At 37.1% G+C, this 25,996-nt stretch overlaps 2 protein-coding genes across 2 annotated transcripts; one reads left to right on the top strand and one right to left on the bottom strand.

Annotated features, from left to right (window-relative positions):
- The first annotated feature begins 14,237 nt into the window (after positions 1-14,237).
- On the top strand, positions 14,238-16,311 carry LOC130973742 (uncharacterized). Its single transcript, XM_057898391.1, has 2 exons — positions 14,238-14,591; positions 15,406-16,311. Exons 1-2 carry the CDS (start codon positions 14,406-14,408, stop codon positions 15,802-15,804), a joined length of 585 nt encoding a protein of 194 aa, XP_057754374.1. The 5' UTR covers positions 14,238-14,405; the 3' UTR covers positions 15,805-16,311.
- Positions 16,312-17,536: 1,225 nt separating this feature from the next.
- On the bottom strand, positions 17,537-23,278 carry LOC130976292 (uncharacterized). Its single transcript, XM_057901114.1, is given in 10 exon segments — positions 17,537-18,120; positions 18,646-19,245; positions 19,780-19,953; positions 20,399-20,450; positions 20,539-20,606; positions 20,806-20,864; positions 21,420-21,563; positions 21,915-22,018; positions 22,201-22,309; positions 22,504-23,278. Coding segments are annotated over 7 exon segments (1,302 nt in total). The 5' UTR covers positions 21,553-21,563; positions 21,915-22,018; positions 22,201-22,309; positions 22,504-23,278; the 3' UTR covers positions 17,537-17,904.
- Between the last annotated feature and the right edge of the window lie 2,718 nt (positions 23,279-25,996).

The following is a 25,996-nucleotide window of genomic DNA, read 5'->3' as shown; positions in this document are numbered from 1 at the left end:
CGTTGGCAACGCCATTCTTGAGTTGGCAACGCCAGCTCCTTTTCTTCCAGGGCCAAGCTTGATTGTGTGGCGTTGCCTTCAACAACGCCCATAGTTCTTGGCGTTGGCAACGCCCTCGACACTCCTTCATGGCCCAAGTTTCTTGCTTGTGTGCGTTGCCTTGAATAACGCCTCTTCATTCCCGCGTTGGCAACGCCCTCGAGCTCTCCTTGGCTCAGCTCTTTGCTTGCCTGGGCGTTGCCAACTTGGTGTTGGCGTTGGCAACGTGGTGACATCCTCCCCTGGTGGCTCTGGCGTTGCCAACTTGGTCTTCAAGTTGGCAACTTGCAATGCTTCATTTTCTTGCATTTGGGGCTTAAGTTTCCCTCTGATTTGAGCTTCCATTCCTTGCCAAATTATGGACTATTGTATATCGTTGGAAAGCTCTTGATGTCAGCTTCTCAACGCAATTGGAATCATGTCAATTGGATCCTTGTGGTTCGAGATATTCATCCTTGAAGAGGGAAGGTCAGGCTGCAATTTCCGCTGATTGTGCACTAGCACGTTGCCAACTTGGTTTCCAAGTTGCCAACGTGCTACACCTCCTGGCAGCACCAATTTGGGCGTTGGCAACTTGGAAACCAAGTTGCCAACGTGCTCTCTCATCCTGGTTGCATCAAATGGGCGTTGCCAACTTGAGGATCAAGTTGGCAACATGCATCTCCTTCTTGCTCCAAGGTTTCCTTGCATCATTGTCTTCTTGCTTCATCACCTATCATAAACCAAAGAAATAGCTTCAAAGTCTTACCAATTCATGCACAAATTCCATGAGATTCATTCATACTCATTCATGTATATATTCTTTAAATCATTTGCATGAATTTGGCTAGAATCACATGTTCCTTGGTATTCTCATGCATGAAGATAAAACTCATAAAAGGACTTGTTTATTTAGAGAAAAGAGTTATGCCAGAACTGTGCCGGTGTTGTGCCTGGGGCACGAGAACACCCGCGCGTACGCGTGGTTGACGCGTGCGCGTCGATGGGCAAGTTTGGAATCCACGCGTTAGCGTGCACGACGCTTGCGCGCCGATGAGTTTTTGAGGCCATCCACGCGTGCGCGTGGAGTGCGCGTACGCGTGGCCCTGTTTTCATCCCAAAGTTGATTTTTGAGTTTTAAAAACCAAATCTCATACTTCTAAGCCTCCGATCTCACCATTCATGTCTTAAATCATCATAATATGCCTAGCTATTAGAAAGGGGCTAGTGAATGTGATAACTTGCGAGTGAAGCAAGGGAAAAATGTATGATCAATGAGGATCAAGATGATTATGTGAGATGCGGAGGATGGTGGTGGAAGTGTCTGTTATGCCATGGGCCGAAAGGCCATAACTGTTAATGAAATGGCTGGTTATGGATTTAACCATGAGCCGGAATAGCTGTGTATGCTATGAATATTGGCTGGTTCTGGATTGAACCGTGAGCCGGAATGGCTGGTATGGATGTTGATCCATGGATGAGAATTCATGCATGTTGATGCTGAATTATTGATAATTGTGAAATTGCACTTCCACTATCTGAGTACGAGTTTCCTTGGGTAGTAGCAGTGGCTAGCCACCACGTGCTCCAGGTTGAGACTCGAAGCTCTGTTAACCCTATGTTGTAAGTGTGGCCGGGCACTGTGAAAGGCCCGGATGAGCTCGAACCCCCATAAATATTCACCAGTGAGGGTGAAGGATATGGATCATGTTTATGATCACGTTTATAACGAGTATAACTCGAGTTTGGGGATGCACGACAGAGGGACAGTCCAATGGTTAGCGACCAGGACTTGTCGGGCTGGCTCTATAACCGACAAGATGATATCATCGGCCACTAGGGACAGGCATTCATCATATGCATACTATGTGAATTGTTTGAGATTGCCTATTTGACTGCATATTACTTGTTAATTGTCTAAATGTCTTAACTGCTACTATTTGTATATTCTTTGTTTGATATATCTGTGTTTGCTATAATATACTCCTGCTGGTGGTTGGGAGGTTCGAAGGAATTGGAAAGGGAAGTATTAGTTAGACTGAAGAATCTTTAGTCAGATGCCCTTATACGGTTTAGCTTGTTTATAAGCTTTGATATTATCTGGAGGAAGTTCTAGGATTGCCTTCGGCTTTCCTCTATTATTATGTATTATATATGTGGAAGCTGTTACCATGCTGGGGACCTCTGGTTCTCACCCATGCGGATTTTGTGGTTTTCAGATGCAGGACGTGAGGTGTCCCGCTGATGCATGCTGGAGACTTCTATATTGCGAAGATCCTTTGTTCTCGGGGCTATGTCTTGGTTTATATGTTTTTCTTAGATACTTTTATCTCCATTAAAATAATACAAACTGTGATGACTCCTCTTATGGGAGATTTTGGAGAATAGGTCTTATGTATTTGTGTCCCTTTGGGTTTCCTTTGGGGTTTTCCTTATTTTATCATATGTATATATTGCTATGCTCGGACCGGTTATCTTCGCATCCGGATCTTGAGCCTTGATATTCCTGTTTTTGACACTCCTTTGTATATATATAATCTCGCGTTGGTTATCCTTGTTCGTTACGATATCGATCGGAGTGTTGCGCTTTCGAGTTGCGATTTTTTGTTTACCCCTTTTTCTATAAAGGCTCCTAGTTATAATCACTCATTCATACTACTATATGTACTAAATTTTTATTTTAGAGGTCGTAATACCTTGCCATCTCTGAATTATGACTTAAGCATAAGGCTCTGTATGGTAGGGTGTTACATTATGGTATCAGAGCAGTTCGTTCCTGTAGAGCCTGAGGGATGGACTGACTATGCTTCTGTGCATTCTCTGTGTGTGTGTTATGTGCTATTAGTATATCTACTTGATATAATTGGCATAAACGTTCATGAGCATGCATTTGGGACTTTGAAGTACTAGACTTCCGATATTGAGACTGATCAACTTAATATCGATTGTTTGGTATGTATAGGAACCAGATGGCGCCTCGTGGACGCGGTAGAGGTAGTGCGAGAGGTCGTACGAATGCTCGTGCACCGGGGAATAACCCGAATGACCCGGTGAACTTCATGACTGCGTTGGAGAACATGGCTGCTGCTATGCAAGCCACTGCTGAGGCTCTTGGTCAACAGATGAACAACCATGGTAATGATGGAGGTGGAGTTCAAGGCCCGATGACACTGGCAAACTTTTTGAAGGTTAATCCAACTAAGTTCAAGGGAACCACTAGTCCGACTGAGGCTGATACATGGTTTCAGGCTATAGAGCGAGCGTTGCAAGCGCAAGTGGTGCCTGAAGGACAGCGTGTCGAGTTTGCTACCTATATGCTTGTCGGTGAAGCGTCGCATTGGTGGCAGGGCATCCGACGTCTTCTGCAGCAGGGTGATGACTATATCACTTGGAATGTCTTCCAAGAAGAGTTCTATAAGAAGTATTTTCCGACTTCTGCTAGGACAGCTAAGGAACTTGAATTGTTACAGCTGAAGCAGGGTGCTATGTCCATATCAGAGTATACTGACAAGTTTGAGGAGCTGTTCAGGTTCTCTCGTATGTGCCAAGGGACTCCGGTGGAATATGAGGAATGGAAGTGTGTTAAGTATGAAGGAGGACTCCGGAGTGATATCTTCAGTTCAGTGGGACCAATGGAGATTAGGACTTTCTCCGAGTTGGTGAACAAGTGTAGGGTTGCTGAAGAGTGTGTGAAAAGGGCAACCGCTGAGAAAGGAAGTCACAAAGGATCATTCCCACAGAACTGAGGGAAGAGCTTTGCACCTAGAGGTCCGCCTTTCAAGAGGGGAGGCTCCTTCAGGAGGCCCAACAACAACAACTCCCAAGGAAAGAAGTTTGGGAAGCAGCCTCAGAATGATCAAGCTTGCACTAGGTGTGGGAGTCACCATCCGGGAGCACCATGCAAGGCCGGATGGGGTTTGTGCTACAATTGTGGAAAAGCGGGGCATAAAGCCGCCAATTGTCTGGAAAGGCAAAAACAAGGTGCTGGGAAGGCACAACAGACTGGTCGGGTGTTCACCACTTCAGCTGTAGGAGCTGAGGGATCTGAGACACTCATTCGAGGTAACTGTGATTTAGCTGGTCAAACTTTAAATGCTTTATTTGATTCGGGAGCATCACATTCATTTATTGCATTTGAGAAAGCTCATGAGTTAGGATTGAAGATTGTAACCTTAGGTTATGACCTAAAGGTATATAATGCTACCCATGAAGCCATGGTAACTAGGCTAGGATGTCCGGAAGTTTCCTTTAGGTTCAAGCAGCGTGATTTTGTTCATAATTTAATCTGCTTGCCGATGATTGGTCTTGATCTTATCTTGGGATTGGACTGGTTATCTAAGAACCATGTTCTGCTTGATTGTTCTACAAAATCGGTGTACTTTATGCCGGAGGATACTGAAGGACCGGTCGTGGTGAATAATTATTACTTGAATTCGATGATGGTGAATTGTTCCGGAACCGAATGTCAGGGTATCTTGTTGTTAGCCGCGGGTGTTTCGGGTGATGATCAAAGGTTGGAGCAGATTCCGGTTGTGTGTGAGTTTCCGGAAGTGTTTCCCGAGGATATTGATGAGTTTTCACCTAACTGAGAGGTTGAGTTTGCTATTGAGTTGGTGCCCGGGGCGGGACCAATCTCAAGTGCTCCTTATAGGATGTCACCGTTAGAGATGAACGAGCTAAAGTCTCAGTTAGAGGATTTGTTGGGAAAGAATTTCATACGGCCAAGTGTCTCTCCGTGGGGTGCTCCAGTGTTACTGGTGAAGAAGAAGGATGGGAGTATGCGGCTCTGTGTGGATTACAGGCAACTGAACAAGGTTACAATAAAGAATAAGTACCCATTGCCGAGGATTGATGATCTCATGGATCAGTTACAAGGAGCTGGAGTTTTCTCTAAGATTGACTTGCGATCCGGTTATCACCAGATAAGGGTGAGGGGTGAGGATATCCCTAAGACCGCTTTCAGAACTCGTTATGGTCATTACGAGTACACTGTGATGTCCTTTGGGTTGACGAACGCTCCTGCGGTATTCATGGATTACATGAATAGAGTTTTCCGTCCGTTTCTGGATAAATTCGTTGTTGTCTTCATTGATGACATACTAATTTATTCCAAGACTGAAGAAGAGCATGCGGAACACTTGAGGACCGTATTGCAGATTCTAAAGGAGAAGAAACTTTATGCAAAACTGTCTAAGTGTGAGTTTTGGAAGAGTGAGGTGAAGTTTTGGGCCATGTGGTGAGTAAGAAGGGAATAGCCGTAGACCCAACTAAGGTGGAGGCTGTGATGGGTTGGAAACAACCAACCACCGTAACAGAGATAAGGAGTTTTCTGGGTTTAGCTGGCTATTACCGAAGGTTTATCAAGGGCTTTTCACAGATAGCTTTGCCAATGACGAAGTTAACCCGAAAAGACACTCCGTTTGTTTGGACTCCTGAATGCGAGGAGAGCTTTCAGACATTGAAGAAAAAGTTGACTACTGCACCTGTGTTAGTGTTACCCGAGCCGAATGAGCCTTTTGAGGTGTATTGTGACGCCTCGTTGAAGGGTTTAGGGTGCGTGCTGATGCAGCATCGTAATGTGGTGGCGTATGCCTCACGACAGTTGAGACCTCATGAGGTTAGTTACCCTACGCACGATTTGGAACTCGCTGCGGTTGTGTTTGCCTTGAAGGTGTGGAGACATTATCTCTATGGGGTTAAGTTCCAAGTTTTCTCTGATCATAAGAGCTTGAAGTACCTCTTTGATCAGAAAGAGCTCAATATGAGGCAGAGGAGGTGGATGGAATTGTTGAAAGACTACGACTTTGAGTTGCATTACCATCCGGGAAAGGCGAACGTAGTGGCGGATGCGTTGAGTCGGAAGTCGTTATATGCGGCTTGGATGATGCTTCAAGAGGAGAAGTTGCTCAAGGGATTCGAGAGTCTGAAACTCGGTGCTCGAGAAGTATCCGGAACTTTGTGTTTGAGCCGATTAGAGATCTCAAGTGATTTTAAGACCGAACTCCTAAAGGCTCATCAAAATGATGAAGCGTTATGGAAGGTGTTACCGGCTATTGAGCAAGGAAAACGGTGGAGAGTGTCGGAAGAGAAAGATGGGTTATGGAGGTTCAAGGGTAGAATCATTGTGCCGGATGTTAGCACTTTAAGGCAAGATATTTTAAAGGAGGCACACAAAAGCGGATTCTCCATTCACCCGGGAAGTACTAAGATGTACCATGATTTGAAGGCGATGTTTTGGTGGCCGGGTATGAAGAATGATGTGGCGGAATATGTTTCAAAGTGCTTAACTTGTCAAAAGGTAAAGATTGAACATCAAAAGCCCGCCGGTATGTTACAACCTTTAGAGATTCCACAATGGAAGTGGGAAAGTATTGCAATGGACTTTGTGTCAGGATTGCCAAGGACTAGGGCTGGTTTTGATGCTATTTGGGTGATTGTGGACCGATTGACGAAGTCAGCTCACTTTTTGCCCATTCGGATGACTTACACCCTTGAGGAGCTAGCACGGTTATACATAAAGGAGATTGTGAGACTCCATGGTGTACCTGCTACTATAATCTCTGATAGAGATCCTCGTTTCACTTCAAGGTTTTGGGGTGCATTTCAGAAAGCTTTTGGAACCCGATTAAGCTTGAGCACGGCTTACCATCCTCAAACAGATGGTCAATCTGAGAGGACGATCCAAACACTAGAGGATATGTTGAGAGCTTGTGTTTTGGACCAACCGGTGAGTTGGGATCGATATATGCCATTAGTGGAATTTGCATACAATAATAGTTATCATGCGAGCATCGGAATGGCTCCGTATGAGGCCTTGTATGGGAGAAAATGCCAATCTCCGCTATGTTGGTATGAAGCTGGAGAGAAAAGCTTGTTGGGGCCAGAAATGATAGCTGAGACTACTGAACAAGTCAAGAAAATCCGTGATAGGATGCTTACGGCGCAGAGTCGTCAAAAGAGTTACGCCGATCAAAGGCGGAAGCCCTTAGAATTTGAGGAAGGAGACCATGTTTTCCTTAAGGTTACTCCGACCACGGGAGTAGGTAGGGCGATTAAAGCAAAGAAGTTGAATCCTCGATACATTGGTCCATTTCAGATCCTAGAGAGGATTGGACCGGTGGCGTATCGGATGGCTCTACCACCTCATCTTTCGAACCTGCACGACGTGTTCCACGTGTCGCAGCTTCGGAAGTACACTCCTGATGCTAGCCATGTGTTAGAACCTGAATCGGTTCAGTTGAGGGAAGATTTGACGCTTCCAGTGGCTCCAGTCAGAATTGATGATACTAGTATCAAACGGTTGCGTGGAAAAGAGGTTTCATTAGTCAAAGTGGCTTGGAGTTGAGGCGGTGTTGAAGAACACACTTGGGAACTTGAGTCAGAGATGCGATCGGATTATCCGCATTTATTCTCAGGTAATTGCATTTGAATTTTGTGGGCAAAATTCCCAATTAGGTGGGTAGGATGTAAAACCCGGTTAATTAACGGCTAATTAACCCACAAATGAGAATTTATTCTGGAAAGCCTAAAATGTGATTTTTATGGCTAAATGTGATAGAGGAGACTGAGACGAGAATTTTGGTACCAATTTTATAGAATTCGGACCAAGATTGGACCGAACGGGCCAAACCGGGCCAATTGGACCCAAAGTGGGCCCTTGGCCCAACATAACTTAACCAAAACCCTAGTTTTCAGCACTCTCTCTCCTCATTTGTTACACACAAGCTGAAATTAGAAAGAAAGGGAGGAAGAACACTCTCTCAAGTTCTCTCCCTTGGTTGATCTTCAAACTACCATAACTTTTGATCTAGAGCTCCGATTGCCGCCCCGTTTGCGGCCACGCGTTCACCACGGAGAGCTCTACAAAACCCATATAATCAATCTTGAGGTAAGCCACGTGTTGCTGTTCGAAATCTCAGCCCTTATTTTCGAGTTTCATGGGTTGAATGTTGAGATTTTGGGTTCTTTGATGTTATAGGACCCAACTCTCTTGAAGGAGAAGGTTAATCTTGTCTCCTTGGACCTTGGGTATGGTAAGATTCTCAACCCTAGTGTATTTTGTTGTTTTATGATGTTTGGGTTTTGAGATGTTGTGTATGGGTATGATGGTTGTGGCTTAGGTTGTGTATGTGTGGATATTGGAGCTTGATTGGTGACTTGACAAGCTTGGAAAGGGTTTGGTGGTGAAAAAATCTGTTCTTGGAGGTGTTGAGGCCTTGAGAGCTTGTGGATAAGTGGTTTGGAAGTGCTCCGGTGGAGCTTGGGAAAATCGGCTAAGGTATGGTTTCGGTTTCCCGTATCTAATATGTAATGTGGTAGGAAATACTTAGGCTAGAGGCCCTAAGATAGGCATTGAATGGTTGATGTTGTTGAATTATTGAGATATATGATGTGGTCATATATGTGATGATGATTATTGATGCCTTGGTGGTATGATGTATGAGAAATATGCATGTTGTGACATATGCTTGATGATTGGTTAGGGTTGCATTGTGGGTTGAACCATGTTGGAGGTGAGTATGATGTTGATTATGTACAATGATGATTTATTGGAATTGGTGTTGTTGAAAATTGGCATGAGGAATAGTATATGATATGTCAATATGTTTGAGTTTGAGCCACTTGGGTGAAGTGGGCTAAAATGATGAGATAGTGATTGTATATATTGTGGTAATGTGTCAATGTGTGAGTTGAGGAGGCTTGATGTTGAGTTTGATACATTTTGATTGATTTCAAAGAAAAGGGATGAAATTGGCATGTTTTGATTGATTTTGAAAGGAGTTGAAAATGGTTTGTTTTGAAAATGGCATATTGTGGTTTTGTATGAAAATATGGTTTTTGGGCATACCTTGACGGGACATAACTTGGACTACGGATCTCCGTTTTGTATCAAATCTGTTTAGAAATGAAATTTGATCCGGGATGTCCATGCCGTTTGAAGAACGGGTGAAAAACGATTTAAAATGAGGAAGTTATGTCCGTTGGAAGATTGGGGTTTAAATCTGTGAAATTCTGCAGCTTTTAACTTAGAAAATTTTTAGCAGAATGACCCCTTGCGCGTGGGCGCACCTGGCGCGTACGTGCCGATCTTCCGAAAAGTGCCATCCACGCGTACGCGTGATGTGCGCGGGCGCGCCGATTGTGCTGCACCCAATGCCCAGCCATTTTCCCGAGAGTTATGCCAGAACTGTGCCGGTGTTGTGCCTGGGGCACGAGAACACCCGCGCGTACGCGTGGTTGACGCGTGCGCGTCGATGGGCAAGTTTGGAATCCACGCGTTAGCGTGCACGACGCTTGCGCGCCGATGAGTTTTTGAGGCCATCCACGCGTGCGCGTGGAGTGCGCGTACGCGTGGCCCTGTTTTCATCCCAAAGTTGATTTTTGAGTTTTAAAAACCAAATCTCATACTTCTAAGCCTCTGATCTCACCATTCATGTCTTAAATCATCATAATATGCCTAGCTATTAGAAAGGGGCTAGTGAATGTGATAACTTGCGAGTGAAGCAAGGGAAAAATGTATGATCAATGAGGATCAAGATGATTATGTGAGATGCGGAGGATGGTGGTGGAAGTGTCTGTTATGCCATGGGCCGAAAGGCCATAACTGTTAATGAAATGGCTGGTTATGGATTTAACCATGAGCCGGAATAGCTGTGTATGCTATGAATATTGGCTGGTTCTGGATTGAACCGTGAGCCGGAATGGCTGGTATGGATGTTGATCCATGGATGAGAATTCATGCATGTTGATGCTGAATTATTGATAATTGTGAAATTTGCACTTCCACTATCTGAGTACGAGTTTCCTTGGGTAGTAGCAGTGGCTAGCCACCACGTGCTCCAGGTTGAGACTCGAAGCTCTGTTAACCCTATGTTGTAAGTGTGGCCGGGCACTGTGAAAGGCCCGGATGAGCTCGAACCCCCATAAATATTCACCAGTGAGGGTGAAGGATATGGATCATGTTTATGATCACGTTTATAACGAGTATAACTCGAGTTTGGGGATGCACGACAGAGGGACAGTCCAATGGTTAGCGACCAGGACTTGTCGGGCTGGCTCTATAACCGACAAGATGATATCATCGGCCACTAGGGACAGGCATTCATCATATGCATACTATGTGAATTGTTTGAGATTGCCTATTTGACTGCATATTACTTGTTAATTGTCTAAATGTCTTAACTGCTACTATTTGTATATTCTTTGTTTGATATATCTGTGTTTGCTATAATATACTCCTGCTGGTGGTTGGGAGGTTCGAAGGAATTGGAAAGGGAAGTATTAGTTAGACTGAAGAATCTTTAGTCAGATGCCCTTATACGGTTTAGCTTGTTTATAAGCTTTGATATTATCTGGAGGAAGTTCTAGGATTGCCTTCGGCTTTCCTCTATTATTATGTATTATATATGTGGAAGCTGTTACCATGCTGGGAACCTCTGGTTCTCACCCATGCGGATTTTGTGGTTTTCAGATGCAGGACGTGAGGTGTCCCGCTGATGCATGCTGGAGACTTCTATATTGCGAAGATCCTTTGTTCTCGGGGCTATGTCTTGGTTTATATGTTTTTCTTAGATACTTTTATCTCCATTAAAATAATACAAACTGTGATGACTCCTCTTATGGGAGATTTTGGAGAATAGGTCTTATGTATTTGTGTCCCTTTGGGTTTCCTTTGGGGTTTTCCTTATTTTATCATATGTATATATTGCTATGCTCGGACCGGTTATCTTCGCATCCGGATCTTGAGCCTTGATATTCCTGTTTTTGACACTCCTTTGTATATATATAATCTCGCGTTGGTTATCCTTGTTCGTTACGATATCGATCGGAGTGTTGCGCTTTCGAGTTGCGATTTTTTGTTTACCCCTTTTTCTATAAAGGCTCCTAGTTATAATCACTCATTCATACTACTATATGTACTAAATTTTTATTTTAGAGGTCGTAATACCTTGCCATCTCTGAATTATGACTTAAGCATAAGGCTCTGTATGGTAGGGTGTTACAAGTGGGAGCAATAATACAACTCTCATCACCATTGATAAGGATAACTAGGATAGGACTTCTAGTTTTCATACTTCGCCAAGAGTTTTTCTTTGCTATTGCTTTAATTCCCTGCAATCTATTTTTCTCATTCAACTTTTCAAAAACCCAAAAATACTGTTTTTCATAACCAATAATAAATCATACTTCCTTGCAATTCCTTGAGAAGATGACTCGAGGTTTGAATACGTCGGTTTATAAATTTTATTGGGTTTGTTAATTGTGACAACCAAACGTTTGTACGAAAGGATTTTCTGTTGGTTTAGAAGCTATACTCACAACGCAATTATATATTTTTATATTTCTTTACCGATAGAAAATCCGGTTGTCAGATTCCTTGAGCTCTCTTCTCTCTTCATTGTGTATCACCAAGAATGAAGAGGGAAGAGCGGCTGATTTAGCTTTTAGATGTTGGACATTGGGCCAAATATGAGCCCAATCTAATTGATTTGGTTTGTTGGCCTAATTTTAGGTCAAATTTTTTAAAATTAGAATTTTAATTTGTATTCTAATTATTTTGTACTTTTTTAAATTCTAAAATTTAATTTTTTTTTTTATTTTTTGACTCATAATTAATTTAATAATTAATTATTTATTAATTTATAGGATTTTACAGTTTCACACCAGTTATACTATTTCTTTTTCTATTATTTTCATTTTGTGTAGTATTCAAGTTAAATAAAAAAATGACAAATGAGAACATTTTATATAAAAAATTCTAATTAATTTAACTATGCAAAGATTATATTACATGATTATCAATATCATTATACATTAGCAAATAATTGATAACTTTTGACATAAAAAATAATCTGTCTAACTGCTCCAACAACAATGGCTCCAACAGTTGACACATTATTAGAGTGCAACAACAGTAATGGCTCCATTTTTTCATTTATTATATTTCATACAGATTGGGAATATCCTTTTTTTATTTTATTGTTATGGAGATTTGAGGAAGAATAAAAAGAACAAAGAGGAGGAGATTCTCAAAACAAAATGAAAATGGTGGTGGGTAAGAAGAGGTGGAGAAAAAAAATAGGAACATGTCTTATTATTTTAATATTTTGGAACCTATTTGTATTCAAATTTTTTAGGGAAAAAGATAAATAGGTCCCTGACTTTTCAAACTTTTGACAAATACATCCCTGACAAAATTTAAATACAAAAAGGTCATTGATTTAACAAACGGAGGACAATTTAGTCCTTCCGTCTATTTGCCTCTCATACACCTAACGGAACTGGCTGACGTGGCTGAAACGGTGTACAGGTGTCCGTTACGGTGCCACGTTGGAAGGGAAAAAAAGTTCGAAGGACAAATAAGTCCTTGACGTCATTTTACAAATAAAGTTCGAAGGACAAATAGGTCCTTGAGAATTTTTTTTTTCAAAATTAATAAACTCATTTCCTAAATTCTCTCATCTACCTCTCTCTATTTTTATATTTCTCTCTACTATTTTTACTCTATATATAATTATATTTTATATTAGTAATTTGACAAATCAAAATATGTCATTCGATATTTTTTTACAATTAAAATATTTTAAATGTAAAATTATACACATTAAATTATTTTAAATTTTAGATAACGAATGTTAAAATTAATTACTAATAAAAAATTAGACTTTTTCATATAAAAATAATAACTAAAAATCTTATTATTTAATTTTTTATCTGCAGATATCTTGGTCTTCTTAGTAAGAAACTTTTGTCAACTTACGACTTTTTTGTAAAAGTAGTTTGATTTTATAAATCTTTTGTGTCATGCATAATTTATACTGTTAGAACAAAGTGAACTATAATTTAAAAAAAATATTCTCGTAATGTTATTATGCATAAAAAATACTAGTTCTAATATAATACACAAATGCACTAATGCTAACTTAATACATGAATGATGCACAAATGAACTAATGCTAACTTGATGCATAAATGAACTGATGCTAACTAATGCCACTGGTATGATGAAAACTGAACTAATGCAATTTAACAAATTCTAATATAATACACAAATGTACTAAAACTAAACTAATGCAATTTAAGAAAAAGAGTAGAAACATAACAAGCCCAATTTCTACAATTTTAATACAAATAATTTAAATTGTAGAATAAAACAAGTTAACTAGATTTCAAAATACAAGCATAATTTTATCATAAATTATTTTTAATATGGAAAGAAAATTGGTGTTTTGGTTGAATATTGACATTTGAAGTGTATTACAGTATTGTAAAAATTATTCAACACGCCTCCACGTGTTGGCTAAGATGCTGCCACGTGTTTAACACGCCCCCACGTGTTGGCCAGAATAATGCCACGTGTTGACTTCCCACAAAAAAAATCCACCTATCTATAATTACACCACATTCTCTCATTTTCAACAAAAACACCAATATTTTTTCCATACAAAAAAAAATTAGCCTAATTTTATAAACTAAATTCTCATAATAGAAGCATAATAGAAGTATAATGAAAAAAAAATTCTCAAGGACCTATTCGTCCTTCGAACTTTATTTGTAAAATGACGTCAATGACTTATTTGTCCTTCGAACTTTTTTCCCCTTCCAACGTGGCACCGTAACGGACATCTGTACACCGTTTCAGCCACGTCAGCCAGTTCCGTTCGGTGTATGAGAGGCAAATAGACGGAAAGACTAAATTATCCTCCGTTTGTTAAAGTCAGGGACTTTTTTGTATTTAAATTTTGTCAGGGATATATTTGTCAAAAGTTTAAAAAGTCAATGACCTATATGTCTTTTTCCCAATTTTTTATTAGCGGTCTAATTTACTACCGTTATGAATACGTGAAAAATTTGACTTTTACATAAGCTCGTTTTATTACGCTTTAAACTAGTAATTGGATGGAAGGACCTCTTTATCATGCCTTTGAAGATGTGAGGGATGATTTTGTATTTTTTTAATGTGAAAGGCAAATTTGTCTTCACAAAAAAAATTAAGAACTTTTTTTATTTTTTATTCTCATTTTTAAAGAAATATTTTTCTTAAAATAAAATTAAAAATTATTTTATTTTAAAAACAAATAATGTTAATAGTTTCAATAATATTTAATCTTTTAATATAAATTTTTTTTATAAGATTCAAATAGTTAATTTAAAATATATAAAATTAAAAAAAAACAATTAAAGATAATGTGGTAAAATCCTCTGCAGTTTTCAATTTGTGCATTGCGTCTCCGTCTGTCAAACACTCAATTCTCAAATCCACTGTCAAATCACACTCACCTCATGGGCGTCATTAGAAGCTCATAAGTGCTCTCAACTTCATCTTCATATTTCTCGTTGAACGGTTTCTGATTCTTCAATTTCGAAGAACATTCTAATCAACACGGATGACGCTTCAACTTGCATTGCCGCCGTCACAGCTGCCCAGACCCTACAGCTGTCCGCCGCTCCTCCGCCTCTCTTCTACCACTCCCACTGGCCGCTGGTGGTCAGCGATTGGTGATTCTCCTCCTCGTTCGTTGTCCTTCTCCTCCATCCCGCCAAGTGTCCATCTTCACACTCATCTCTCTGAGGTTAGCTTCTTTCTTTCTACCTGATTAGTCTTGCACTTACGAAATCATTCTTTTCTATGTTAATTATCGAATAAGAATTACCTTTCAATCTTAATAGTAGCATAGAGTAGATTCATATTAAAATCAGTTTGGTTCCTCTAAGTTTAGGGTTCACCCTCTCATGAATTTGAAGCCTAAGGCTCACATAACCTGTTCTTTACTGCGATCTTTTGAACTTCTGAGTTCTGATTGGGGTTCTAAATTGTAAAAAATTCGAGCATTTTGAGATGAAAGCCGTATATGACACTGTTCCACTCCTCAATTTTTTAAAGAGAAACCCCAATTTAGTTGCTAACAGTTTTCAGCTGGACATCCTAGTCATGCAATTTGCGGTACGAAAGCCCTAAGGGTATGAACATTACAAATTCACCTTTCATAATTGCCTTTCTAAACAAGTTTCTCCCTTACCATTGGAAAAAGAATTTAATTTTTGATGCATTATTATAAAGCCATGTCAGAAAAGGTAACTATCTATATGAATGGTTATCCAGAGGAACAGATATAAATAGATATAAATAGACGTGTAAATATTTTACATTATCCGTAGTGCATCAAAATTAAACTTCAAAAAAAGGTGGAAATATTAGTCCTCCTTGTGTATGTACAGCTTTTGTCGAAGATTTGTATGCTTAGGAATTTCAAGTATAATAACAATATAGTGACGAGATTGTTTAACATCGAATTGTCAGGGGCCAAATCAGGGTGTTAGTAATTTCAATTCTTTCTCCCTCTCCATGCTCAGTCTACTCTTTGTATCAACATCTGCATTTTGTAGGGGTGCTCTTTCATCCAAGCTGCTTGGACCCGAAGATCTCGAAGTGAAGCTGCAAAGAAACCTAACAGGAAATCATGGAAGCAGAGGACAGATATGTACATGAGACCGTTCTTACTAAACGTTTTCTTTTCAAAAAGATTCATTCACGCTAAGGTGATGCACCGAGGGACAAGCAAAGTGATCTCTGTCGCTACCACAAACGCCAAGGATCTTCGAAACTCTCTCCCCTCCTTGACAGATCACAATGCTTGTAGAGTGGTTGGAAGGCTCATTGCCGAGCGATCAAAGGAGGCTGATGTATATGCATTGGCTTATGAACCAAGAAACAATGAAAGGATTGAAGGTAAACTGGGTATTGTTATCGATACCATTAAAGAAAATGGAGTAATTTTTGTTTGAGTTCATTCCCTATCAATATATATATTGGTCAGAACTTCAGATGTAGCCACCTTAAATGAATATTCTAATTTACAAAAGACCATGCTCTGTATATTGTTTCCTTGGCTAGTTGAATTACTAGTGTTATTTCTCTGAGTTCTGCTGACGAGTGTTTTCGAAATACTTAGATTTTACAAATAGTTTGTAGTCACTAGTCTCAAGCCATTGACTTCTAGAATGGAAGGCTGGGTGTTTGCTTATTTACATTTGTCTCAAACTTTAGGAGAGGATAGGAATGAAGGTTGGGGACAGAAACAAGAGGCTTCAAGGGGAAATGCCCGTTGCTGGTAGCATTTCATAATTTTATTGGCATCACGTCTTTTAGAATGATGAATATTAACACACATATATTAGGTGTGATTCTTCATTCTTGTGCATATTTACATAGGAGTGCTTGTGGTGTGGTTTGAATTAGTTTTAAAGGAAAAATCAATCCAATTAGAAGTATATACATTGTTGTGGTTTGAATTGGACCGGTTTGATTTTATTTTTAAGTGCAATCTAATCCCATCCTATTGCTATTTGGATTATCAGTTTCTTCCTTTCTTTTAAAGAAATACAATTTTACGATTTTATTATTAGAAAATAGAAGTAATTTTAATTTTAAGTTAATAAAATATATATCATTTTACATTCACAAAATTTTACTATAATAATAATAATAATAATAATAATAATAATAATAATAATAATAATAAGAACAATAATAATAATACAACAACAACAACAAAGCCTTGTCCCACTAGGTGGGGTCGGCTGCATGGATCAAACGATACCATTGAGTTCTATCATGTATCATGTCTACAAAGAGACTGTTTACATGTGAATTTGTTTGACCATCTCATGGATGGTTTTCCTAAGTCTTGATCTGCCTTTCACTCATTGTCTTTCTCTCATCTCCCCTCTTGACTAGGTGTTCTATCGGTCTACTTTTCACATGTCCAAACTATCTGAGACACGATTCTATCATCTTTTCCACAATAAGTACCACTCTAATTCTCATATATGTTATATCTTCGTTTTTTATTCTATCCAATCACGTATGACCACTCATCTATCTCAATATTTTCATCTCTGTCACACTTAACTTGTGTTTGTGCTCTCCTTTAGCCGTCCAACACTCTGTATCATAAAGTATAACCAGTCTGATAGCAGTGCGATAAAATTTACTTTTATAATAATAATAATAATAAAATTCGTGTGTACTTTAAATAAAATTTCACAAACAAGTTTGACTTTTTCTAATATAATAATAATAATAATAATAATAATAATAATAAATTTCGTGTGTATTTTAAACAAAATTTCACAAACAAGTTTGACTTTTTCTAATATAATTCCTTTCAAGTTTGACTTTTTCTAATATAATTCCTTTCGTACCGATAGAATTGGATTAAATTTTTTTAAAAATTGATAAAGTGTTAAAGTGAATAGTTAATCACTTTTAAATTAAGATATTACGACACATATTTCATAAAAATTACAAAATCAATAATAATTAATCTTTTACAATACTACTTTACTATTTTTCTCACTTTAAAGGAATCTAAATTCAATAGAATTACATTAAAAACACTTTCATCAACACAAAAAAAGACTTGAAATTAATACATCAGCAAGAGATTATGTTTTCAATATTAGTACAAAATAATTCAATTAATCAAAATCGTTTTAACATACCTAATATCCCCCATTAAAAAAAAATCATAATGAAAAGTGCATAATCATGGGCCAATATTTTCAGAATGCTTTGAATTTATCATCAAAGTAACATTATCTACTTATTACATCAAAACTTCCATCATGCAAACAACTTTTGGTGCTATTTACACACAACGGCCACAGTTTCAGTGAAGGATCAACACAGAACAATTTAACATGGCCATTGACTCTGTGTCTCATACACAAGCCCCCATTTAAGGGAAACAAAAGAAAAAAAAAGCAAAAAGCTAGTGTTTAAACCTTCATGTAAAACTTATTTTGATGCCAGTATTAGTAAAACAAACAAGCAAGATTTTCATCTGCCAGTTGAAGCCAGCAAATGACTTGGCCGAAACAACATTACAAGAAGACGGGCAAGTTTTGCTCTCCAGAAGCATAAGAAATTATACTTCTTTTCAGCGGTGGTATATAATTTGCGCCATGGAAGGCTGCAGCTCGAAGTATATTAAAAGGTCCGAAATCAACTGAGTAAGCTTTCTGGAAGCTTTCAAGGATCGCCATCATGGAAATATTTGCTGGTTTCCTCTCCGCTTCATACTTCTTTAGCAAGTTCACCTGCACAGCAAGCATGCACAAAGAAGAAAGAATCATACTAGTTACATGCCATTCCATTCCATATCCCTGGCAAAGTCCCACACAAGGGTGTAAAGGCGCCAGAAAGCAATCCCAACTTCAAAATTTATATAGCAAGGCGCGTTTGGTTTACGTTTTCATTTTCTGTTTTGATTTCCAGTGTTTTCTGTTTTTATAATTTTGTGAAGGAAACAGCAAGTGAAAATAGAAAATAGGATTTGTTGTTTTCACTCTTTTCTCTTTTTCCTTCACAAAATCCAGAAAAAAAAATATTGAAAATGAAATCAGAAAATCAAAATGCAAAGCAAGCGCACCCTTGATCCTTGATCTCTCCAATGACACTACTTTAGGAAGATACCTCATCCTCCAACCTTCAAACTCTTTCAAATTAAATCAGAACATACATATACAAGGGATGCTTTGAGTTCACAAAGAGTGACAAATAGAATATGTAAGTATCTAACTTCACATATATGTATTGATAAGCTCATTGTAAACAATAAATACCTCTCCGATGTCAGTGCCTAAAGCAATGCCCTCTGCAATAATTCTTGAAAGAGAATATGCATCTCCGAAACCCAAATTGACTCCTTGACCAGCAAGAGGATGGACAGTGTGGGCTGCATCTCCAATAAGAACAACACGTTTCGAAGCATAGGAGTTGGCATGGCGTAAAGACAAAGGAAACACCATCCTTTCAGAAGCTAACTTAGTTATTTTCGGTGGAACTTCAAAGGATTCATTGGCTGATACTGTTATATCCATTTGAAACCAAGAGAACACATCTCGGGTTCCAGATAAGCTTGAAGTAGGATGAGGTCCATATCCATAATCTAAAGCGGAGTTCACATCCTTCAAAAATTCTTCCTCAGTAATTGATTTGCGCTGGTTTGATTCTGTTGGGCTCATGGTCCAAACAATATTGCTGAACTTATCACCGATGGGTAAAAGTGCAATTGGTCCTGTAGGTAGAAACCGCTGCCATGCACATCAATTTTCAGAAGGATGCTCTACTGTGCAGATGATTGCATTCTGAGAATAGTTCCATCCAGTTGTTTTGAATCCTGCCAATTCTCTAACACGTGATTTTCCTCCGTCGGCCCCAACCTTCAAGACAATCATGTTTAATCAGATATCAATTTTTGCATATAAAATTGCAATAATCAGATAGCTTCTAACTTGTTACCAGAATGTAAATTACCAATGTTTTGCCAACTATTTATCACAATGCAATTATAACAAATTCATAATCAAAAGTTTAAGGGTAAAGTATATTTTTTGTCCCTGAAGTTTGGCAAAAGTTTAAAAAATATCCCTAAGTTTTATTTTGTTTCAATTTTGTCCCAGAAGTTTTTTATTTGCATCAAATATAGCCTTGATGGCTAAATTTTCAAAAATATTTAAGACCAATATAACAATAATGCATGAAAAATATGCTTGATTTGCTTGTGTTGAGGGGTCGTTCTTATGAAATTGTTGTTGAATCGGTCTTAATTTTTTGAAAAATTAGCCGTCTGGGGTATATTTGATGCAAATTGAAAACTTCTGAGACAAAATTGAAACAAAATAAAACTTAAGGGTATTTTTGAAACTTTTGTCAAACTTCAGGGACAAAGTATACTTTACCCAAAGTTTAATTACCACCAACTTTGCATATATGCTATTGCCATCACTAAGTTGCAGCCTTGCACATTGGCCTTGAGCAGATGATGATTCTCTGCTGCTCATATTCTCCTCCACTACAGACATGCTGCTTCGGTTCAAAGTCATTGAATTTAACCTCAATGGATATATTGTTCTCTTGAAATCAGAATCCTGCCAAAAATTAGTAGTTTGCAATACAATTAAGTATCATGCCTTAGAATAACAAAGTTTTCTACTGACATAAGGAATAATCTTGACAGAAGAACCTTGGAAGCAGAAAAAACATAGCTAGCTAGATTTAGTGATTTAGTTGTGATGGATCTGAAACCTACACGTAAATTGATGACTTAGACTTACAAGAAATTTCTGAGCATCCAAGGATATCATACAAAACCTCTCTTCATTTTTATACCAGTGTTAATAGCAATTTGGATCATTTATAACATCTAAGGAGAACAAAGATTAAAGAAGAGGAGGATTAAAAATCCTCCTAACAGCTTCCAACTGTGAAAAATGAAAAGAATTTCCAACAGAAAACACAGTTCATGCAGTTAAAATGCAAAAAATATACTATAGATCACAAAATGAAATAAAATAAAATATTCTGATATTCTACCTGTATGCATGACAATAAGGCACTATGGAGAACTTTATTCTCTGCTACACACCTGAATGATCAAGTTTAAGGTATTATTAATATGATAGCTGTTCTCAAAAAGAGGCTCTCTTCAATGTCACATATGTTCACACTTTTACCCAAGCAAGTCTTTATTTACATCTCTTGCATTGTATCTAGCATACCCCAGCCCAGTATAATCCCAGACCTGCCAAAGGATACAAAATAATCTATGAAATTTTGAACAATTCAAACAAAAATAACATCCTTATGGTTATAATGCCTTGAGTTTAGCAACAAAAAAGGAATTTGGCAAGTGAAACTAGGAGCTTGGAAAAATGAACAAACTATCAAAGGACAACTGATATATAAGTGCACAAATTCCAAGCACCAGCATCTGGGAATACCTGCATTTTGTCAAAATATGCATGTCTATTTTGCTCAACATATTTCCAAGCACCAGCATCTGGGAAAATAGATCAACTAATAAGGGTCATTATCTACATAAACAATATGTTTCCATCTTTTTGTAACATTCTTGAAAATAAACTTTGGTGTCAAACTGACTTTAGGAAACAAGTTTATAGTATGTTTGATCTGTTCAAATCATAGTTTAAAAGTTTCCAAATAGGAAACAAGACATGGTATTAAGAGTCCTGGGAGTGATTCTATTCTGTTAGCAGTTATTGGCTGAATTTTTAAAAAGCAATGGTGCCTATTTTCACATAAACCAGGAATAAGAGAATGGTTGACCACTTCTGTTTGTTCTACTCATGGCAGTTCCAAGGGAGATGCGATTTCAAGCATGTACAAATAGTTTAGCATCCATTCTGTAATCTTGAATTTTTTTTCCCCTTTTTTGCTCTTTTCTATACTTCTTATTCCCTCTTTAACATTTGTACTTCTCCCATTTTCTCTTTTTTATTTTTTTGGGCATTTTATATCCATAAAAGAAAATTGATCATTTGAAATTGATAGCATACCACAGTAGTAGTGAAAAACAAACGTAAAAACTGGATACCTTTCATAAAAGATATAGTTGCTGGAGTTACTGTACTGACTCTTGGATCAGGGGGATCTTCCTTCTTAATGCTCATGCTACCACTGAGAGCAGGATTGCTATCAATAATTGCAACACTCAACTGCTTAGTCATTGGCACACTTGCTGGAAGAACAACACATTTAGGAGAATAATTAGCCAAACTAGAAGTATAACTATTTGCCTTCAATTATATCCTGGTCTATTGTCATGAATAATCTCTCCCAAAGCTTTAAGCTATTGGAAAGACACACATGAATGTTTTACATCTAACGCATCCCCTTAACTTCTATTTTAGAAGAACGGAGACCATAAACTATTTCTTCTAAAATTTTTAAGCCACTTGATAGCAGCATATGGTTGATTCAATATCTATCAAATATTTTTTCCAGCTTCTTCAACCACAGCTCTTTTTCTATCAAAAATCAAAGAAAAGAGAAAAGAAAATGCGGAGGAAGAAGAGTATTAGTGTATTACCTACCCAAGAAAGATGCCAAAGCCATGCCAACCATGCCTCCTCCTACAATAGCAATATCATATTGTTTAATACTATTGCTTGTGGTGTTCTCCTTCTCATTCTCCTACAAATTTTCAAACCACATCAATTGGGGAAATATAAAAACAAAGAATAACAAATAAAGTAAATATTCATAATCATAGATGGGATATAAACCAAGAGTTATTATTATTATTATTATTATTATTATTATTATTATTATTATTATTATTATTATTATTATTATTATTATTATTATCCACTTACATTGAGAATTTCAGCAACATTGGAACCAGGAACTTTGACAACCCCGGTACAAAGGGACTTGCTTGGAATTTTCAACGCAAAGAAATTTGAAACACTCTTCTTCACCAGTCTATTAACGCAGCAAACACATTCAATTAGACCCATAATAATTAGTAACATAGAAAGAGGGGGGAAATGGAAACACACTCTTTCTAACATACTTCAAAGTTCAAAGAAAAGTGAATAAACTTGAACAAAAAATGTGCAAGAAAGAAATGTAATTTGTGCTACTGAAAGATGATAAATGATGAAAAGCAACTTCACCTGTTCATCTTTGTGATCGTTTTCTTCAAAGTGGGAGGAAAAGAGAGAGCTTAGAGCCTAGAAATAAGAAAGCACCAAATGGTTCGTCGTGTCTGCTGCCTAAAGTTGCCACGCTGCATCGCCCATTTATTTTGAGATCTTATTAAGGAGAAGATTTTTTATGTTGGTTCAGCAGGTACTACAAATTGAACCGAACCGAACCAAACCGTTCAAATTATCGGTACCCATAGATCCAACCATTTAATCAATGATATAATCAGAAATAACTAAATTATAATTAAAATTAAACAATCTTAATTGCATAAAATAAATCCAAATTCCAAATAGAAATTTCAATTACCAAATATAAAAACAAATAATAGAGCTAACATAAAATTATATTATGAATCGCAATCATTAAAATTCAACATGCCTTGCACAAAATTTAAAAAGCAAACCTAATTTGGTCAACAACGGGTCATCTATGTTATCAACAATTTAATCAAATTGATAAACAATCAACAACAACAGCAGCGATACCATATTGATAGCAGCAGCAACATTAGCACTTAAATAATAAGTTAATAACACATTGGTCAATAATAAAAATGTAAACATAATAAGTAGCCAAAAAAACGGCAGAGGCAGAGCAGATTGGAGGATAGGAGGAGCCGGTGTAAGCAAAGAGAAAGGAGGTCGCGGCGGAGAAGAAGGACATGCAGAGAGGGTAGCAGGTGACTGGCTGAGTGATGTGGTGAAGGAAAGTAGGAACTGGAGGTTGGGAGAATTCGGGTTTCATTTTGTCAAGAGGAACATAGTTGTTAGAACTTAACTGATGATCAAATCGGTTAGGCTAGTGGTTCAACTGATTGAACCGGTGATTCGATCCCACGTAAATAAAAAATATAAAATAGTCAAAAATTTAATATTAAAAATTGAATTAGCCAGCCTCAATAGTTTGGTCCGATTTCAACAATGAAATGTTAGACGAATCCAAATTTATTTTTACCCTCAATCAGCCCACAATGTTTGTGCGAGTTAAAATTAAAGTTCTAAAAATCGGACAGATGATTAAACTATTCTAATTATTAGTTTATTGGTTCAATTGGTTTAATTATGATTCAATTGAAAAAATCGTTTTATAATAAACACTTAATTCTATAAAAATTCAATTAATAGAGCAATTGATTTTAAACACTCTTCTACTGCATTTTTTTCTTACAAAGCTCAAATTCTTAATTTTTTTTTCTTTTTACTTTTCAATGGATTGTATACCTAAAGGCTAGATTGAAATCCTTAATATTTAATTACAAAAACTTTTCCTAACCAATCATTTTTAATAATTTTGGCCAATATTTAATTAGTATAAATATTAAATTATTTTCAACAAATAAATTTTACTAATTTATATATGTAAATTATATTTAGGGGTGGAAATAGGGCAGACGGCCTGTCAGGGGCCTACAACTTGGCCTGTGTTTGGCCTGGCCTAGCCTGACCTGATAGGAAATAGGCCCAGGCTCAAGTTATTAAAAAAGCCTATATTCTTTAAAAGACCAGGCCTAGACTTTTGAAATAGCCTGTTGGGCCTGTCAAGCCAGCCTGAGCCTGCAAATATATATAGAGAGTTTTATTATACTAGTAAAAATGCTATTAGAAAGATTTGAACTTAGATCTTTTATCTTATAATAATACCTTTATCCACTCAACCATTTGTCTCTTTAATTATATATGTGTATTTTGTATCAATATTATTCATAAATTTATTATTTTATATTTTATAATTTTAAAAATTAAATTATATCTTAAATTTAATTATTATTTAAAAAAAAATAGGCCTATTGACAGGCTTCAGGTCAGGCCAGATTTAACAACAAGCCAGGCTCAGGACTCATTAAAAAGCCTATACCAGACTACAGGCCAGGCTAAAGCCAATATACTCTATTACAGGCTTGGCCTGTTAAGAGTAAAACCTGACTTGACCTGGCCTGTTCCCACCCCTAATTGTATTAATTCGTGTATGCAAATTCTAATCAATATAATATAAATTATTATCGACAAAATAATGGCCTAAAATAATAATATTTACTGATTATATAATATTATTAATTTAATTAAATTTACACCAATCACTCTTCCAATCTAAAATCTAAAATTGATTATATCTTTTTAAAACAATTATTCTCCACATACAAGCTATTTTACTATATATACAAGTCCATATAAGTCATTTTTCCCTAAATCACCCTTACGCGCACGTCTTACGCATGCATATTTCACGCACCTCTTAATTTAACAAATTTCAATCAACGCGCGTACGTTCTTTTTCATGTCTTTACTGCACGTTCTTCTTCTTTTTCGTTATCGTCGTTATTAACACCACCTCCTCCTCCTCCTCCTCTTTCTCCTTCTTTTTTTATTGGAATTTCTTTTCTTCCTTCCTTTTTCTCCTTCTCCTCCTTATCTCGTTATTGAAGATAATGAATAATTCAAGTTTAGATTCTCAACTGAACCAAAATGAAATTGATTATTGTTTTGAATTCAATCAAGTGGCTGAGGTGTGGTTTGATTCTAGTTAATTTTTTTGTTAGTAGTTTATGATTCTGTAGGTGAATACTGTTTCATCATTAATGATTTGAATTGAATGTAATGTAAAAGTTCTGCATTAAAGAAAATATTTTTCTGTTTTTCCAGCAAATTTGGGTGTAACACTAAGATATTTGGGTGTAATACGAAGATATTTGAGTGTACTATTTAAGAATTTTCAGTGTATTGTGTTGATAAGTTCTGCATAATTCAGAACTCTTCTTCTCCCTCCTCCTCGTCTTTTGTTGCTTCTTATTTTTCTTTTTCATCATCATCATCTTTTTTTCTTATTTTATCTTCTCAAGTTTCTTCTTATTGTACTCTTTTAACAAGAATAAAAACAAAACAAATCAAACAAAAAAGAAGAAGAAACACATAATGATACAAAATTACTTGGAAGATGATGAACTTACATTCATTCAAAAGAAAGAAATAAGAAAAAATGTAGCATTAGAGAAATAGTTTTCTGTATTTGCAACAAATTTAGGTGTAACACGAAGATATTTATGTGTATTGTTTAAGAATTTTTTGGTGTATGTGTGCTGATAAGTTCTGCATAATTCAAAACTTCTCATCTTTTTCATTCTCATCTTTTGCTGCTTCTTCTTTTTTTCATCATCATCACCATCTTCTTCTTTTTTTCTTATTCATCTTTTCTTTTTTGTTTTACATTCTCAAATTTCTTTGTTTTACTCTCTCACCAACACCACCTCCTCCTCCTCATCCTCCTCTTCTTCCTCCTTCTTCTTTCATTGGAATTTCTTCTCTTCCTTCCTTTTTCTCCTTCTCCTCCATCATCAGTTATCTTGTTGTGGAAGAAAATGAATAATTCAAGTTCAAATTGTCAATTGAATTAAAACAAAATTGATTATTTTGAATCCAATCAAGTGGAGGTGTGCTTCGATTCTAATTAATATTTTTGTTAGTA

Source organism: Arachis stenosperma, chromosome 4 (assembly GCF_014773155.1).
Source record: "Arachis stenosperma cultivar V10309 chromosome 4, arast.V10309.gnm1.PFL2, whole genome shotgun sequence".
NCBI lineage: Eukaryota > Viridiplantae > Streptophyta > Magnoliopsida > Fabales > Fabaceae > Arachis > Arachis stenosperma.
Note: the sequence above shows the minus strand (reverse complement) of the source record. Positions and strands in the feature narration are given on the sequence as shown.

Coding starts and splice junctions, on each gene's coding strand:
- LOC130973742 (XM_057898391.1), top strand. CDS start 14,406: ATGACGCTTCAACTTGCATTGCCGCCGTCACAGCTGCCCAGACCCTAC. Junction 14,592..15,405: donor TTCACACTCATCTCTCTGAG/GTTAGCTTCTTT, acceptor TGCATTTTGTAG/GGGTGCTCTTTCATCCAAGC.